The sequence below is a fragment of the Acipenser ruthenus genome, chromosome 17 (assembly GCF_902713425.1).
Source record: "Acipenser ruthenus chromosome 17, fAciRut3.2 maternal haplotype, whole genome shotgun sequence".
Taxonomy (NCBI): Eukaryota; Metazoa; Chordata; class Actinopteri; order Acipenseriformes; family Acipenseridae; genus Acipenser; species Acipenser ruthenus.
The window spans coordinates 737,628-756,566 of NC_081205.1; the positions used below are offsets into that span (position 1 = coordinate 737,628).

General features: G+C 41.4%; 1 protein-coding gene across 6 annotated transcripts in view; it reads left to right on the forward strand.

Moving 5' to 3' along the window:
- LOC117423484 (probable helicase with zinc finger domain) overlaps window positions 1-18,276 on the forward strand; it is a 42,844-nt gene extending 24,568 nt beyond the window's left edge. For 5 of the 6 annotated variants that reach the window (XM_058989690.1, XM_058989692.1, XM_058989693.1 and 2 more), the window contains exons 22-31: window positions 3,264-3,477; window positions 6,715-6,766; window positions 6,868-7,052; window positions 10,116-10,311; window positions 11,054-11,130; window positions 11,416-11,980; window positions 12,424-12,646; window positions 13,010-13,613; window positions 15,897-16,149; window positions 16,586-18,276. In XM_058989690.1, the coding sequence (XP_058845673.1) occupies window positions 3,264-3,477; window positions 6,715-6,766; window positions 6,868-7,052; window positions 10,116-10,311; window positions 11,054-11,130; window positions 11,416-11,980; window positions 12,424-12,646; window positions 13,010-13,613; window positions 15,897-16,149; window positions 16,586-16,932 (2,716 nt within the window). In that variant the 3' untranslated portion in view covers window positions 16,933-18,276. The remainder of the gene's footprint in view (window positions 1-3,263; window positions 3,478-6,714; window positions 6,767-6,867; window positions 7,053-10,115; window positions 10,312-11,053; window positions 11,131-11,415; window positions 11,981-12,423; window positions 12,647-13,009; window positions 13,614-15,896; window positions 16,150-16,585) is intronic. The other variant, XM_058989694.1, reaches the window with a different exon arrangement.
- The last annotated feature ends 663 nt before the right edge of the window (window positions 18,277-18,939 follow it).

The window sequence follows — 18,939 nt, forward strand, 5'->3', positions numbered from 1 at the left end:
TCATCAGTGGGACACTTAATAAAATGGAGTTTGCTTTGTTTCTTTTGATAAGGGAGTGATGATCCCAAGCACACTAATTGCGGAATTTCATTTACTCAGTAAACCAGTTCCCCATGGGACGGCAGATGAATTTGATGTTCTAGATCGCTAATTTAAGGAAAACTGCCTTTTCTTGTTGGTATGTTCTGGGTAAGCAAGCCCCTCCTTCTCCCCTGTACGTCTTGCTGTGAATTCCTGTGAACTCACAACTATCTGCCTTTTTAAACACGTGAAAAGCGTTTAGTTTTCCGACTGGGCACTTAGATTCTGTCTTTGTTCTGCTAACATCCAACAGATGTATTAAGGAAAAACAATATATAATCGCCACAATGCTGTCATGAGCAACTGGTAGTTCGCCCAGTGAAATTAATTATCTTTATGGTAGATTTGAAAGGTGATGTGGTTAGCTTGTGAAAACAGAAATCCTTTCTCGCACTCGCAGCAGCTTGTTCCTGAGGTGTCTTTGTTTTTATTCACAGTTTTTCACACTCCAGTAAAATTGCTTTTTGCAGGGAAAGACAGATAGCGAGGAGTAGGGAGAGGGAGCGCTTGGGGCATTCAGAAGAACGTGTGCCGTTTCCTCAACAGAGATCTGGCACGTGTCACTGCAGGCTTGACTGGGTTATTGGACTATCACAGAGAATCTGTTTGGCAACGACACCCCCACTGAAATATCATGCTTTTTTACTTGAGCATTTCACTTCCGTGAGACTTTGCAGGATCCAGTTGCCTTCAGGTGTCCCAAACAATTCTCTTTAGCTTTACTACCAGATATTCTTTGGATTTTAAATAGTGTGCAATTTATTTGATGAGACGGGTATAACTAGAGTAAATGATGTCTCTAAGAGGTTCAGCTATTCAAATTGACAATTATCAGTGTGTTGACAATAGCTAGTTTAACTGCACCCTGTTCTGCTGAAATGGCTGTTGAAGTGCCCTGCTTGTATCTCTCAGTGCTCAGTTAAGTATGAAAGATGAAACTGCTGCTGGTTTATTTGTTTCTTTGCTATGTCAAAAGCATGGTGGAAGCTGATCAGCTGATTTATATTCTTGGTAAATCATTTTTTTATTTGCTATTTTGAGCTACTAGGTTTATAGGCACTGGAAGAGGCTTGTGTTTTAATATGGGCCTTTATTTATTTATTTATTTATTTATTTATTTATTTATTATTAAACTTGTTCCAGCAGGTTTACAGTTATCTGATACTTGCTTCTTCATGGACTTGTGTTTTTTTTTTTTGTTTTGTTTTGTTTAAATAGTGCTTCAGCAGTTGGTGTCTGCCACCTGGCCATGAGAGCATCATGGTAAAGTTCAGTCTGGGTTTAAATTAATTACAACTGCTGTCTGGAGATTCATTTGTTCCAGATGTTGATTTCATAAAGCCACGGCAGGTGAATTTGTTGTGTTGACCGCAGGGTTTCTCGCCCCTGTGCTTTGCGGTAGCACACTACAGTATGGTTCCCATGTCCAGGTTGGAAGCTCAAGTGGTTTAGTTTATATATATATATATATATATATATATATATATATATATATATATATATATATATATATAGGCAGTGTTTACAAGCACATCTCTATCTAGTGCCTATGTTCTGTACTGCGTTGTTAAAAGTTCTCTCTTTCTGCCGAAGCTAAGTTTTGTTCATCTGGTATATTTCCTTGGATAAGTCAGCTTTATTACTACATCACTGGTCCCATGTTGTTTTATGTGATCTTCTTTTCTATTTAGGATTGCAAACGCTTTAGATAAACCGCTTCTTCTTCCTAGTAACTTTGCTGTAAGTCACATGTGAGTTTGGACTGTAACACCAACCTTTCACCTACAGCATGCTCTGTGACATATTTTAAATTGAAGTGTAAAAGACAAACATGCAAGCATTGATGGGGCTACTGTTAAGAAGTAAGAAAATAGAGAGAATAAAAACATTCAGAACATGTGAAATACTCTGATGTGATGTTTTTATTTTAAAGAGCTGTTGGCTCAGATATGTTCGTTTTTATAAATGTGCCAATATAGTTATTTATTTCCAGACTACCGCTACTAAGAAATTATCTTAATGCTTAAGAATTCTAGACAGCCCTGTGCTCCTTTTGCAGTAGTTTCACATGCTGTGTCATTAATGTGTAGCTTAAATGATGCTTTTTGTGTTCTCTTTTACTCTTGGCCTTTTTAAATATAAATATATGAATCCACGCACCAGTAAAGCCTCATTACTTTGGCACAGCCAGCTTGCTTTCAAGAGGGGCTTTCTTTTGTTATAAAGCACGATGTTTGCCTACAGTTAACAGAAACTGAAATCGCTCAGGCTTGACCGCTTTCGATTTTTGATAAAGAAGCTAACATGCAGGAGGTTTTATTCTGTCGTTATTTTGGGGGGGGGGGGGTATTTAAGCCGAAATACGAAACAATCAGCAGTTGCAGGATGACATATTAATATGGACAGGGTTATAAATGAATAACACAAAGCTGCTTTCTTACGAAGGTGCAGAGAGAGAGTGTGTGTGTGAATATTGTCTAGACCGGCATATTCACTGCTATTGATAATGTCGTAAAGCACTCCATTAATCGAAAGAGTAATGAAAACAGAAGTTCTCTTTTGTGATCCAGCCTATTTGCTGTCAGATTTTGTCATCCCAGCAAAAGAAATTGCCAAAGATTTTTAGATTTGAGTTGTCTTTCCCTGCAAGTTGTTGATTTTGTAGCTTGTGTGTAGAATTGTGTGAATCATTGATCATCTTTCTACTACCACATTTAATTGAGCCTGTTCAGAAGATAATTGGCTGTTACTGCTTTAAATAATTACCAGCCAAGCAAAAAACAAAAACACAAAGTGATCTGCAGTTAACTTTGTTTCCTATACAAAAAAAAACATCAAAAAACATACGGCTCAATTCATCTTTAGACCGGGTTTTAATAAAACCGTTTCATTACACTTTCAGGATAAATGTACAGATGTACAGAAGCCCACACATTTTTGCTACATTTCGTATGAGAAATGTATTGAAAAAGGGAAGGTCATTGCATGCAGTATATTGGAGAAAGATCTGGAGAGAGTTGAAGCTCTCACCATAAATGGCTGACCCCAGCCTCTGAGGGCGAGCTGTGCATTCACTTTACCTGGCTCTCCTCTGGATTAACTGCTTGCTGTTAAAGCGTCATTTGTCTCAAAGTTGTCAGGAATCTCTCGCTGACTCCGTTCTGTTGCTGTTGTTCCTTCAGGAAGTTCTGGGAGCAGTTCATTGAGATCTGTCATGAGAACAGCAGCCTCCACGGCATCACGTTTGAGCAGATCAAGGCTCAGCTGGAGGCGCTGGAGCTGAAGAAGACCTACGTCCTCAACCCCCTGGCTCCGGAGTTCATCCCCAGGGCTCTGAGGCAGCAGCAGCAGCAGCACCCTGCAACCTCCAAGCAGCAGCAGCAATCTCCACCAAAGGTAACAAGAGATTGCAACGAGACGTGGTCTTTATACATTCACTGGTGGATATACACAGGGTTTCTTCCCATCAAGTATAGCCTGAGCAAGTTGTTACTAGTTCATCGATTACCAGTAGTTACTTAAGGTACAACCCAGCTGTCCGATAAGCATCTGTGTGCTCTGAGGGGGAAGAGGGTACGGGGGGGGGGGGGGGGGGGAGAGAATTTAATATGATTGACTGAAAGTTAATTAAATACAGTGATTTAGCAAGCATACACCACCTGCAAAAGCCCCTACAGTCACATCCTTCCTTGAGCCAATGCTTTTTTTTTTTTTTTTCGATTTGTATTCTGTTGATGTTAACCTTGCCCTTTCATCGCTCCCCTTACTGTTTGTACTGTGGATGTGCTTGACAGCATGCAGGAAAGTATCGACATTTTTTGTTGGCAACAGGAACACAAAGAGATCGCTTTGATTCCAAGGCAGTAATAATATTGTAGGTCGGTGGGTTAGCTTGCCTTTTCACATGTTTAAGTGATTTATTTATTTTATCCTCAATGCACAAAATGCTGCCACAGCATTAGAAGTTTCATGTGTCCGCACTTTGCGTTGCTTTAACTATTGTTACCGAATGTTGGATTTCTTTTGAGCAGTACGCAGTCTTTCTCCCTCCAGGGGTGCAGTGGTGTGTTGACAAGCAGAGGTGTCAAAGTGTACCAGTGATTTTAGCGTATCAATGTGTCTGTCTGGCTCTGCAATGTGTTTAATTAGGTTTAAACACCTAACTGCTTAATGTTTAAAGGCTTCAGGCAGGGGAATTTTTTTTTTTTTTTTTTTGTAAAGGCTCCTAGTGTACATATCGATAAACAGGAGATGCATACAGGGTTTTTTTTCCTCCATCTCTCCTCCTCCACAAGGATGAAACATTCTCAGTGTATGTTGACGCCACACGTCTAATTTACAAAGGCTGCAAAAGCAAACTTCATTTTCTGAGCTCCTCTACATCCAGACAGGCTGAACATGCTGAATTTTTAACGGTCGTGCTTTTACACATGGCAGTCTTGGCATAGATGCAGCACAGTTAAACCAGTAATCCAGGCATGTCCCAATGTTTGAGCCCGGTCTATACGTTTTAAGCTGCTACTATTGTACTATTTCAATTAACAGTTTCGCACTTGACTTCTGTTTTAGCTGCTGCACTCGAGTCATTTAGAAATGCATATTTCCTGGTCTTGGTGCCTTTGGCGAGCTTTAAAAGGGTAGTAGGTTAGCTTTATTTCATGTATTAATGTTTGGCCAATAGCGCTACAGAAGATGAAGTTAAACAGCTGGATCCCAGTGTTGCCATACTGAAGATTGTATATTTAAAAAAAATAATAATTGACCTATTGGAATCGGATGGCAATAGTGCTTTTCCAGATGATTCTTTTAAACCATTCTACGCTGATCCATTTTTTTAAATCCTGAAGGATGCTGGGAGGACATCAGATGGCGAGCTCTGGCTTGACTTGACAGCCATTCGTAAAAGCAATTTTACTTGATTTCCACACGAGTGCTTTGCTAATGCCACATCTCATTAGCCTGTGACGGGGAACAATGCCACACTGGATTTCAGGATCTGCCATCGTTTCCTGACTGCTTTTGCATGTGCCGGTTATTGAGCAGTAGGAAGACAGGGTTGAATAGCAATTTATTGATGGCATTTCCTTCAGCTCCCCCCAGGGATCCCTTATTCCTGTCAGCTGAGGTATAGCGGAGGTGTCTGTACCTACATATACATGTGTGTTTACAGCATCTTACTCTAATGTAATTGCAGCTTTTATTTGATAAACCATCAATCCCATTGGATCATTCCAGATCTACTTCTAATATCTGAAGTCAATGTTATACAATATGCAGTTAGTAATACGTATATAAATAAAAAGGCTTTAATTTATGACTTAAACTCAGTTCTCCCTGACTGTGCTGTGAACATATGTGCCTGCTTCTCTGTAGCACTGCTAAAGATGTATCTCCCCCAGTGATTTTTATAGATTCCGTGGAGCAAGAAAATGGGATAAATACCAAGATATTGACTGCTTGGTGATCAAAACAACTGTTTAACGAAGTCATTGCTTGTAGATAACTCGGTGAAACGGCACACCAGCCTTTGTATGTACCGTCACGGTTATTCCTTTCAAAGCCCCTGTGTGTAGGTATCTTTACAAAGCATGGAATTGCATCAGACAGAGTTAAGATGCATGGCTTTGATGCCTTTAGAGAAAGGCAAAGCGACAAGGGGAAACGTGACAGCCTGTGGTGTTCTTTCACAGTTTTCTTTTTTTCTCAACCCCAAGCGCTGCTGATGAAAGCTGGGTGTGGTGGCCCAGTTTCAGAATAGCGATAAGGGTCTTTGCTTGTGCAGCTGCCGAGGTGAAGAGAGCTTCTGCACACACTTTTGTTGGGTAGAAAGAAAAAGGTCATCTCATAGTCTGAGCAGACTGGAGCCTATTATTACAAGATTGGCAGCCTTGCAGAAGACTAAAAAAGGAAGGTTTCAGTTGGCTTTTTATAAAGTAATGTCTGGGGTAAAAATAGAAAACACGATCACGATCACATCCAGTGTTTTTTAAGACAGTCACGTCCCGATCATAATTATGCCTTAAACTGGCATGGCCTGTTCTGCAGGTGTAGGCCTACGCACTGTAATTACATGGGCACGTCTTTGTGCCAAAGAGCTAGTCTTTCATGTTTTTAACTAATAATCCATTAGTCGGGGAAAAAAAGGGATTTTGTATTTTACACTGAAGTGATTTACAACAGGCTTCTTGTTTTGGATAATTTAGTATTTTTGGATACATTGAATGTAGATTTTAGTAGCTCAGTAGTTTTTAGGATTGGATTGCAGTTTGAAATGTCGCGTGGTCAAACCCTGCAATGGACATTTCATTGTGGATATCTACCTGTTTTAGGTTGGCGGTTGTAATGCTGTCTAAATGTGTCACATGTTCCTTCAAGTGTCCTGTTTAGTATTACTGTTCGCTTACCTTGCTGTTAAATATTAAGTTCAATATGCTGGAACAGAATTTTTTGTGGAAGCAGTTTTTGATTCTGTGTACTGCCATTTGCAGGAGTTCAGCTGGGATTTTTTTTCCTGTAACTTCCTTGAATTAACAGCTTCTGTGTTTCTTGTTTCCTGTAATGTGGAGTTCTGCTTTTTAAAGATGCAATTGAAGGAACTACAAGGACATTAACATATTTCTTCTTCCTGTGTAGGGTAAAGGGCAGCACCAGAATCAGAGTGAAACTTTTCCAGCGGAAGGATTTGGTAAGTTGTCCATCTGACATCGTGCTTGTTATATGTATGTGTGTTTTTTTTTGTGTACCTCTGGGTTATAATCTCTTTATTTAATTTAATATTTTTTCTAGTTCAGCCCAATCCATCGGTTTTGATTGGAAACCCAATCCGAGCGTTCACTCCTCCCCTCGGGACCCACCCTACCCTGGGAAAGTCACCCAGCCCAGTCCAGAGGATAGACCCCCACACTGGGGCAAGCATCCTCTATGTGCCAGCTGTCTACGGGGGAAACATGGTCATGTCGATGCCTTTGTCTGTAAGCAGTATACATTTATTTATTTATTGTTGTTTTTATATGTGTGCGTGTACTAACTTTACACATCTGATCAACACAGTAATTCCTAGATATACCCGAACAATCAATTTTCATTCTGTGGGCAATGCTCTTCTGTCTAGATGCCATAGAAAATGTGCTTACTGTATGGTGATGGGGCCAGTAGTGAAAAATGTCATCATTTTTTTATTTTCTTTACTATTTACGGGAGCAATTGTATTGTTGCAGGTTCCTTTGCTTTCCACGTCTAGTATTGAAAGCAGTAGATTGACTTCTGTTGCTTTACTACACTGCCTGATTTGTTTTTCTGTTTTTTTTTCCCCGACTGCGGTTGTTTTATTTTGTTTGCCATTTTAGCATGTGTCGGCTCTAATAACACCAGTTGATATTTGATGGTGCATGTTTCAGTACTGATAAAGCCTATACTCTGCAGCTTATCATGAATAGTTATTTTCCAGCATAAAAATAAATGGGGTGGGTAGTGACTAGTGCATTTACGGTGTGCAGTAAGCAAACAAAACCCAACTCAATTTAAAAATGCTTAGTTCAGATTAAAATGTAATTTGTTAAAAGCAGATTTTTGCCCTTCAGCAGCACGTTGTTCAGAGGTTGACGGTATCTGATGCAAGTCACTCTGATTGCACAAAATAATGCAGCTGAACCGTGCTTCAAATTGCAATACCAATAAAGAATGAGTGTGTAGTTCATGCCTCTCAAGATAGGAGACCAGAGATGTGATCTGCTTCTGGGCATCGGCTGTACTGTTTTATTAGACTGCATGTTGTGCTTCTGCAGAATAACAGTGTGTGTAAGCTTATAAGGTGGTTCAAGGTGCTTATTTAATATGGGAGTTGCTGCAGGCCATTACCCTGCGTTTGGGAAGACATCTGTAATCTGATGTAGAGATCGGGCAACCAAGGAAGGGAACAGACAGCAGATGTTTGATTAAAATGTAAATGCATGGCTCTAAAGGGACTCAAATATCTGAGAAAAAAGATGAAAGTATGATGCCTCTTTTTATGTTAATTTTATAATACACTCAAAAAAGCAATAACATTTAATTTAATTTGAATATGGCTATAACCTCCTCTTTTTTATAATTATTTTTATTTATTTCTTGACCTAAATAATCTCTTCCTCGTGATAATGTTTCTAAATTGGGCTTCCGATGGGTTGTTGAACACAACAAAGCTTGATCAAAACTGTAGAAAATCAAAACCTTTTATTTTTATTTCTTAGCAGACGCCCTTACCCAGGGCGACTTACAGTTGTATACAAAAAATACATATCAAGAATTACAGTACAATTAAGTGCAAGATACAAAATACAATGACTTCAGTCCTAATAACAGCAAATACATAATAAATAATCTAGTTCTGTTTTAAGTCTTTGTGGCTGTTGCCGTTAGGTTGTCATTCTTTTACATGAGCAATACTGCTAATGACCCTGTAGATGAAACGAAACAAAAGGAAAACATTCTGCAGAGTTGAGGGGGGACTGAAAGCTCAAGTTTTCACATGCATGGTTGATTTTTCAGTGTCGAGAGAGAGACAATGTTGTGAATCACACCTTTTGCTCCAGTGTTCCTATGAATTTGTTCAATTAGGAGCCGTTTTATCACCTTAGCACATGCATCAACTGTTGTCAGCAGAGTGCTGCTGCTGCTTGTGAGTTTTATATAAAAAAAAAAAAAAAAAAAAAAAAAAATTATGAATTTACTGTTGAGTTTTAAAGTGAAGCCAGCATTAATTTTTTATTTGATATGTCAGCAGCCATTTACTAGAGGTTCAACTGGTGCTGTGTATTTCTAAAGCGGCGGTGCCAGGACGGATTGGGATTTGTCTGCATTTGTCAGAGGGAAATGCTCTTTGATAAATGCAAGAACTGGAACTACGAAGAACCCAAATCGAATACAAAATTCAACAATCTCTCAGGCACCCAGTGATTGCAATAAAAATGGAAACCTACTGTGACTGCAGACACTTGAAATAAAAGGCTTTCCTTTCACTGGAGGGTGCTTCTGTGGCAGGCAGACGATGCATTTGAACAGGTCTGAGATGGACGGAGACCCATCTGTTTTTTAAAGTCGGTCTCGTCGGAGGGGCCAGGGCCAACTGTTGCTTTAAATCTCTCTTGAAATGCATTAAGTTGTTCTCTTCTAGACAGTGGTGAGGTTTGTAGTTCGGAACGAACAGTTTTAGTGCACGACCGCCCATAGCACACAGCGAGCAGTGATTTTATGGAAACAAAAGCTATTGAAATATTACAAAAAATAACGCTTCTGCAAAGCCCTTTGCTGTGACCTGCTGGTTGCGCATTTTCGTATCTTCGGTTCGTTTTAATTCATTTTTTAGCCTGTAGGTAAAATCTCTATTGCTTTCGCTGGAGATTAAAACCGGTTTTGTGGCCGAGGTATTTGAAGTTGAACGATCAGCAGAACCAAAGTGTTAAACTTGTTTAGATGCTTTGTTGCGTCGGCAGTGCAAGGTTCTGTTTTTTGCAATGAACCCCATTGCACTTGCCTCTTGATGGAAGAGACTCTGTTCTACCGGTTCATCGTGAGGGAAGCCCACGTTGGCTTTTTTGTGTCCTTTATACAGGGAATGTCTTAAGACGTTTCGGAACTGCAAGCCTCCTGGTTGGTTCTGCCTTTTAAAAAAGAAAAGAAAATACCGTGCTCGCCCGTTATAACACGCCTCGTTGTAGTGTGGAATCGGTTATAACACAGTAGGGTCGTGGCTCCCATTTGCTCCATAATGTCATTACAGTAGCCCTTTTATACTCGTTATAAGGAGGAACACAAATAGCATTATAGAGAGTGAGCACTGTAAATATATATATATTTTTGAAAAACACTTCATGCATGCAGTTTCATACTTTGGTTGTATGAGCTGCTAACCATAGTTGAGTTGCTCGAGCTATTGGCGATCGCTAAACTAAGGATAGTCGCTCATTCAGTGTACATCCCCGTATGTTTACTGCAGATACCCTAGAGGCTCCCCTGTGAATCGCTGGACTCAGTCGGGTGACACTTGTTTGTTCCAGGTTCCCTGGCCGGGGTACCAGGGCAGGTTTGCAGTGGACCCTCGTCTCATGACTCACCAGGCTGCCATGGCGTACAACATGAACCTGCTGCAAGCCCACGGCCGCGGATCCCCCCTCCCCTATGGTGGGAGCCACCCCTCCCCGCTCGGAATGAACCAGCAGCAGGAGAAGGAACAGGAAGAGCAGAGCAGGAACGGTGCGTAGAGTTGCAGGGCGCTGTGCTGTGCTGCTGGGTCGATGGGGTTCTCTGGGGAAATTCATACTATAAAACTGATGTTTTTACATTTAGTAATAATGTAATGCATGGGTAACCTTTCCCAATCATCAAACAAACCTCTTGGTTTATGCATGACGAGAGAAAGCAAATCGCTGTACCACTCTGCTTTTTTCTTCCCCCCCATTTGTTGATTTCTCAATTAAAAATAAATAAATGAAACAGTTCCTGTTGTCTGTTGGATCATAATGAGTTCAAACCCACGCCTAATCTGAACAATATAATTTTCTGTTCAATTAGCTGTCCAGGATTTAAACATAGACCATGTACAGTGCCATGCTGGTGTCCATTTATAAACACAGCTGATAACAGTAAAAGGTTGAGAGATTATTTAGATGCCATTAAATGGCATCTACAGCGAAAGCTACTGTGTGATTTTTATAATGTCTGAGGTTTTCAATGTAGCCTTGGGTACATAATTACCTTATCAGGCAGAACAAGCTACTGCTAACTCCTTGTTTACAACGCTATGTAATGGGTTACATTCTTCTCTGGATATTATGGGTCGATTTGCATGCCATCACCTCTGTGAATTAGAAAGTTCAGGACGCTAATTTAACAGACGAGAAGTTATTCCATTATTATTAAATCTGTTCAGGAACTCGCAATGTATAATTATCTATATCTTGGAGGATAACTACTAAATCTTTTTGATCTTATGCAGGTAAAATGGATGGAAAACCTGAGCAAAACAGGCTACACACCCCAGACAGGAAACCCCCTGATTCCAAAGAGAAACAGGTATCATGCTTTTATTTATTCTATGAGGTGAACTGAACGCAGTAATACGGGGGGGAGGGAGGGATTAAGAGCTTTTTAACAACTCGTATCTCGGAAAGCATTTGAGATGCATACTTCACATTTTAAAGTAGTTTTCAGGGTAGCTTTTTGCACAGCAGTCGGAGTGTTTCTAGAATACAGTGGCACTGCTTTTATTTGTTGTGATATCAGATACCGGATTTTAGAACGCCATTTTAAGTGTCCAAATTTCTTTTGGGCTATTAAACAATATTTATTTTTGTCCAGCTGGAACCTGAGGCTGGACAGAACAGAAGCCCTGACTCCCAAGCAAGCCTAAATTTACCAAATGCCAGACTCCACAGGAAAGAAAACCCAGCCCAGAGGACGCTTAACTTCCACCTGGCTCCCCCCAACCCCCCTTTCCCCGCCCACACCTCTGGTCGGCAGTTCCCACACCAGTATCCTGTCCCCCGGCCCCCATTCAGAGTCCACCAGCAGCAGCAGCAACAGCAGCAGCAGCAGCAGACCCCTCAGAATCACATGCCCCCGCAACCTGGCCAGGTGCACCACCTGCCCCAGCAGCATTCATCCCAGCTCTCTCCAGCCTTCCAGGCCGGTCACAACCCCTCCTTCTTCAACCCCCTCCCTCACCGGGGCCTGCACTCCCCGAACCTTGAGGCCATGGCTCCGGAGCAGCCTGGCATGGTGCCGGAGGAGATGAATAATGCGATGAGGCCCGTTCCTCAGCTCAGCGCACAGCAGCCACCGCCGCCACCACCAGCTCAGTCCAGCCGGCTCAACAGCTTCGTGGAAGAAAACTCTGAGGCGGCCATCCTGGGAGAAGCGCTAGGTATGTAGATGAAGAGGCTGAGCATGCAGGTGCCAGTCATTTTAAATAAACCCGTTACAAACTTACACACCTACACTGCTGTCTGTTAGGCAGTGGGGTGTAAAGTGTTGTAATAGTGCAGCGTGCTTTAAATTGATAAGGTCTTTGACAAACTTGCATGTTATCCAACCAAACGGGAATGGCACTTTTCCATTATTTTTTTTTTTTTATTATTACCTTAATCTGTGGATTTATAATGGTGGGGTTTTCTTCAGTGGAAATTACCGACAGTAAGTTTTGTTTTGTCTTAATTTCCTTGTGTTATGTTTGTAAGGTAGACTTTGTGTAGATGGACACCCCTGTCCTCCTCCTCTTTTTCTTTTTTCATTTTTAAAATGTCGTTCATGCATGCATGGCTTGTGCAGCCCATTAAGCAAGCTTTCCTTGCTGCTCTTTCTTCACAGACATGCAGGGGGTCGGCACACTGGAAGCTCTGAGTCAGCAGACGAGACTGCACCAGTGGAATGAACACAGTCACTTTTTGCAGAGCAACATGGCCTTCCCTCTGCATCAGCAGCTGGCTCATCCTCTAGCCCAGCAGTCCCTGCGCTTCCCCCAGCAGCTCATCAGAGGCAACTGGAGGCTGGGCAACAATGCAGAGGAGGAGCCTGGGCCAGGATACCCCAGGTACAATGGTGACAAAGCATCTCTACCGTTTTAAGATGCTCCTCTGATAGCTGTCTTAGAGGAAACTAATCCCACCTCCTCCCCTCCCTCTGATCAGTTCAGAACAGTAGAGGTTTATGAAAACAGGGAAAATGTACTTGGCTTTGAACTGTCCTCAGCGGTTTCAGATGTCATCTGTGGTTACCAAAATAAACAGGACACTCCCTCTTTGTGACCATTTAAATGCTGTGCTCCCGTTCCCTTTCTTCAGTGTGAATCCAGGATACATTTTGTCAAGTTCAGATGTAAAGATTCTGAATCGCAAAGTCCGATCACAGGTTGAATTTTATTTATTAATTTATTTTTCTTTCTTGGTGCTTGTAGGTTTCCCGGTCTGCTCAGAGAGGTGCCTCCTGCGGAGCAGGGCGAGCCCCGGGACCTGCCGGAGATGCCCCCTCCCCAGTCTCGCTTGCTGCAGTACAGGCAGGTCCAGCAGGTCCAGCAGGTCCAGCCCCGCAACCCTGGAGCCCTCCCCTCCCCATCGGCCAACTCCAACCACACCGGCCTCTTCCCAGGCCCCTATGGGGACACCAACCGGGAGCTTGAGATGATCAACAGCCAGGCTTTTCAGCAGCACCAAGCCCAGATGTTCAACCCTGCCTTCCCCGTGGCGGCCGGACACACCACCCCTCCTCCAGTGAAGTACCTGCTCCCTGAGGCTCAGTGGCCGCACCCTGGCCTGCAGCAGAACCACATGCTGGGGCAGGGCTTTCACTACGGCATGCAGCAGTTAGCCCACAGACAGGAGCAGGTCCACCTGATGCAGATGCACCATCACCACCAGCAGCAGCAGCAGCAGCAGCAGCAGCAGCAGCAGCAGCACCATCAGCATACTCAGCATCACCAACAGCAGGCCAGCAATCGGGAATCATTTCACCCGCTCTCGCCCCGAACGGTGTCTGCTTCTTCACTTCACAACATAGAAGAGGTACAGCATTCATATTGGAGATCTAAATGAGGCTGACTTCACTAGTAAGAAGTCATTTTTGAAAGTTGTGGGTTTTTTTTTTAGCTTTTGTACCAGAGGCTTGGAGCTGCTTGGTTTAGTGGAATATGATTTATTAAATCTTTTTAAAGATTATTTATTTTTTTTAAATTAAACTCCACCCAAGTAAACTCTCAAACATGTGTTATCTGAACTGTATCCTGCTCAATTATTTGGGTATAGACAGATGTGTCAAAACAAGGCGTGAAACTGCATAAATTCTCAGTTCGAAGTGTGGTTCTCTCAAGCAGTTTATGCTAAGTTGCTGAGGATTGAGGCTGGATCTCCTATGAACTGGAAGCAATTTAATCAAATATTTGGAACAATCTCAATATAATTCAGCAATGCGATGCTAAATTTACAGACAACAGAACACACCAGTCCTGTGCAGATCTGTCTCTGGACAGTGCGTTTTAGTTTCTTGTTAAATATTTCAGTGCTATTGTTTATTTCTGATATAACTGCACTGTTTTCTGGGGTAGTTGCCAGTTTGATCCTTCAATACTTTCATTTGGAGGTGGAAACCAAAATAATTCCAATCGCCAACATTTGGTGAAATGCCCGTGTATTTCAGCATCATCTACACTGGGGCAAGATCTGAGGAATGAGGATCAGGTGTGGTTACCTGGTGGTCTGAAAGGTTTCTAAAGCGATTTTCAAGGACCCAGCAAGACATTCTTTCTCTAAAATAATGAGTGCACCAAATCCTGATTGAATGGAACGCTTGCTTCTTTGCAGCTGTCCAAGAAGCGTGTTGCAATGTTGAACCCGTTTCCATGTTCACAGCGTAGGAGAAAACCGATCGCGAGGCATGTGGATTTTCAGCTTACTCAGCACAGACTAGATTCATGTTCACCCATTATTACATGCATGCTATATTTACCAGTCACAAGACGCTTCTTGAATGGCAGACCTTGCTGGCAGGCACGATTTTCCCATGAAGTAATGGACTGGAAGGAAGGCATGTGTACGGGAAGTCATAAAGAATATATTTCTTGTGCTTTGGAGTTATCCAGAACTAACCCTGAAGCCCATATTCATATACGTGGTGTGGTTCCCCTTTACAAAATACATTTTCTACAAATATTTTCTTGGTTTTGTTAATAAATTCAGGACGGAATGTCCCTGGATTAGATCTTTTAAATACATATTTATTTTATTATGATGTGTCTATGCTATAATGACAATCTGATTCTGCTCCAGCCTGCTGTTTTTAAATCATGACAAATGTAAATCACTCAGTTATACAGTTCTGTGCATGCCCTGCTGATGCTTGGTGTGCGTTTCAGATCTCTGCTACATGGTTAGGGGAATAGGTGAACCGTGGAGAACTTCCTGTCAGTATTCAGCTTTCTCAGGGTACAGTCTGTAATGCGTAAGGAGAACAATGCTGAATAAATCGTTAGTTAGCAGCCCAGTGGAACCAGATTAATAATACATGAACTTCATATCCTGATAGGCACAAATGTTACCTGTTGCTGAACAGCATGCCGTTGAACAGACTGAGTGCTCTAATTTGTGTGCATTTATACAGGTTAGAGATGTTTCTGCTAAAGCAACTACATGTACTCATTTGTTCTTGCTGGATGTATAGATCGAAAAATTGCACAGGTGTAAAGTATAAAGAACCCCCCCCCATGCAAAGGAATATAATCATTTTTAGATGTAGTTGTTTCTTGCCCACTCCATAGGAAATGCATCTATACTATGGTGATTGGACACCAACATCAAGCATGTGCAAAAGGAAACAGTTGTTACACAATTAAATGCACTTTTCAGCTTAAATGCAAATTCTTGCATGCCATTAAAAAATACTGCGAATCAAGCTTTTCACTTTTTAAATTATTATTTTTTTAATTATGTATTTAGTTTGTTTGCATTGTTTTCAGCTCATATGTAACAGTGCGTGTGTGCAGTTTTGAGACCTTGCAGGATCTGGTCTAATGGAGAGGATCCCCCTCGGTGGCTGGTGGCAGTTGTCAGTGTTTTATGACTGAACGCAGTCTGGCAATGCGTGAAGGCTGATTTACAGACAGCGGGGACTGCAAACGTCTTTTTTTTTTTTTGTTTTGTTTTCTCTTCTATCGAAGCGGAACCAGTGCTTTTCAAATTGTGAAACATTTTAATGTTTAACCCAGGCACCCTGTTTTTGATCAGATGCCTCTGTGTGTTACCAGCGTTATAAATATATTTACTTAAGTGCCTTTTTTTTTTCCCCTTCCTCAGTATGAACCTAGAGGACCAGGCAGGCCACTGTACCAAAGAAGGATCTCTTCTAGTTCTGTGCAGGCATTCCCTGAAGATTCAGGCGCTGCTCCAGGTGGTCTCGGTCAGTGTAAAGAGCTTCTGGATCATCATAACCATCTCTCATACAACTACCCATCCCCAGAGCTGTGGGCCAGCGCCAACTCCTCTGTGCCATTTCAGAACATTCCATGCAATGGAGCCAACAGAGTAGTTCCACACAGGGACCTTTTAGGTAGGTTCCAGGACAAGAAAAGCCGGGACCGAACACCAGTTTGGTTTGAACTTTTTTACTCTCTGCTTGCAAATCCAGCAGGGCTGGTTTACTTTGAAACACATGCAGTACAGAGGCACATTGAAGCTGGAATACTTTTTGCTTGCAGTAGCTGATCAGGTTCTTCTTAGTTTTCCCATACACTACGGTGTTGAATGGGTGCATTGAGTCTAAAAGTTTATCAGACGGAGGTACCAGAATCTTTCAGGACTGTTGGTTTTATACACCACCCCCCCCTTTAGTATCCGTGCCAAGTGCTTTGTTTACTAAAATAAACACACACACTAACACAGATCTACATACAAATGAGGCAGTCTAGCTCAGAGAATATATGGGGTGGGTGGAAATGTTCTGCTGCCGAGTAATCTTTTGTGTGTGTTTTTTGTTTGATTTCCAGCTTCATCAAAGGTAGTCCGTTCTGCAGAGGAGCACATGAAGGCTGAAGGTGTCCAGCCGCTGTCCAGTTCGTTCAATTGCACCACGCTGCAGCACCTCAGCCAGTTCCCTCCGCTCATGCCCAGCAAGCAGCCGAGTCCTGAACCATGCAGCAGCGCCAGCGGGTTGCAGAACCCTGGCATGGGCAAACCCCCCACCATGTCGTATGCTAGCGCCCTGCGGGCACCCCCAAAACCAAGACCCCTGCCCGAGCAGTCGAAAAAGAACAGTGATCCCCTGGCCCTGTTACAGGAACTCAGCATAGGCAGCTCAACAGGTAGCAACGGATATTATTCTTATTTCAAATAAATACAAATCAATATAAAAAAAAATACAAAAAAAAGGAAATACATTTTAAAAAATATAATAAAATACAAAAAATTACAAATTTACTTTTTTTTTTTTAAAGATTTTTTTTTTTATAGATAGTATTATTTTGTGCTTTAATTTTTTATTTTTACTTGCATTAGTTGTGTAATTTCTTTTATGGTTGGACATAGCTCTTTAAATAAAAAAAGAAAAAAAGGAAAGAAAAAAGTTAACCACTTAGCTGCCAGGCAATCTCTCCCTCTTTCTCCAATCTCTTATTAGTTGCTCTCTTTGCATTCGCCTAACTTTATTTTAGGTTTTTACGTGTGTGTGTGTGTGTGTGTGTGTATATATACATATATATATATACATATATATAGAGAGAGAGAGAGAGATTTTTTAGTAATTCATTTTATGTCTTGTGATGTGTTTCGGAAGCAGCCAAGTGGTTAACTAAACACAAAAACACAAAGTTGTATAGAAGTAGCTAAAATTTTCTTTAACCTGTATATATAAAAAAAGGAAACATTAATTACTGGGATGGAAATAGTCTCCTGTTGCATAACGATTTCATCCATTCCTGGTTTTACTATGAATTTAATAAGATATGTGATCTTGTTACCTATACAGCGGGGTCTAATCAAGCTTTTAGTTAAAATTGTGAATGGGTGAAACTGCTATGCAAGAGGAGTCTTTATTTCCATCCCTGAATTGTATGCCGCATACTTACTTTGCTGTACCATGTTAGCATTGACATTAGCATGTTGCTGAGTTTCTGTAACAGAATGATCCAGTGTATTAAAGTATGACCCTGAAACAGAAAATCACAGCATCATCCTCCAGTTGAGTTCATTTAGAGGTGTACAGAATGCAATAAACAACAAGAAAACACAAGCCACAATCTCACAACCAACACTGCAGTGTCCACATTTCATGCACTAATGTCTTCAATGCAATGGGGAGAGATTTACTTTTACATTGAAAAACGGTCAGTTTTCAGAAAGGCCAGCAAAGTGTTGCAGAGGAAGTCAAAAGAACAGCTGCTTGTTTATTCAGTGGTGATTGTTAGAGTGCACATATTGTCCTGGTCAATGTTATACAAATTCAAAATCTCATGGACAAAAACTCACCTTTTTTCATAGAGAAAGTGAAGAAAAGTGATTGCTCCTCCACCCCTTCAGATTAATAACCAGCCTCAGCACTCAGGAGTGATGAGTAGCAGAACATGTTTTACGCTTTCCTTAGTTTGGGTTAACCCTTTGAGTATCTTCCCAGTGCATCGATTTTAAGTAAAGTTTTGTTTGTTCTTTTTCTTATTGTAATAAACGATGTGTGTTTTAAAAATTTTGCTTATGTTGACTATGACTAAAAAAAAAAAAATGCAACAACCTAAATTTCAGAAAAGGGATAATGCAACTCCTAAGTTGAAGCTTTACACCACATCACAGAATAGTCTTACTGCATGTATCTAAAGGGTAAACAGTAGCATTTCTAAAATGTGTAAAGCCAGACCAAAAACAGCTTGTGTTTCTCTGAACCAGTCTACACTTTTATTATGATGGTAGGCATGTTTTTGCTTTATTAATGAAGTGTTTTTAAGCTTGGATCATAAGCTTGCTTCTTGGAATCATGGGAGAATTGCCCAATCACGTAACTCAAAGGAGACCCAGCAGTTGGAAGTTGCAAAGGCTGCTGGGAGGTGGTGCTATTAAAACACTATTTCCCTGCACACTTTGCAAGCAGGAAGTGGTGCCCTGGTCTCTCCCATGTGAATGTGATTGTCGCTTTGCTCCTAGCAACCTGAAGTCACAGCTGCAAATAATTTACAAATGGCTTGCCATGCAGTGCGGTTCATTCCACCAATTTGAGACTTGCATAGTGGATAGCCTTGCATTTCGAGCTCGTGTCTACTAAAATTATTTTATTAAAAAAAACAAAAAGATGAATGAGCCGTGGCTATCGGTGGTATTCACCTTTAATCCATAATGCAGATCAGAACGAGTTTGA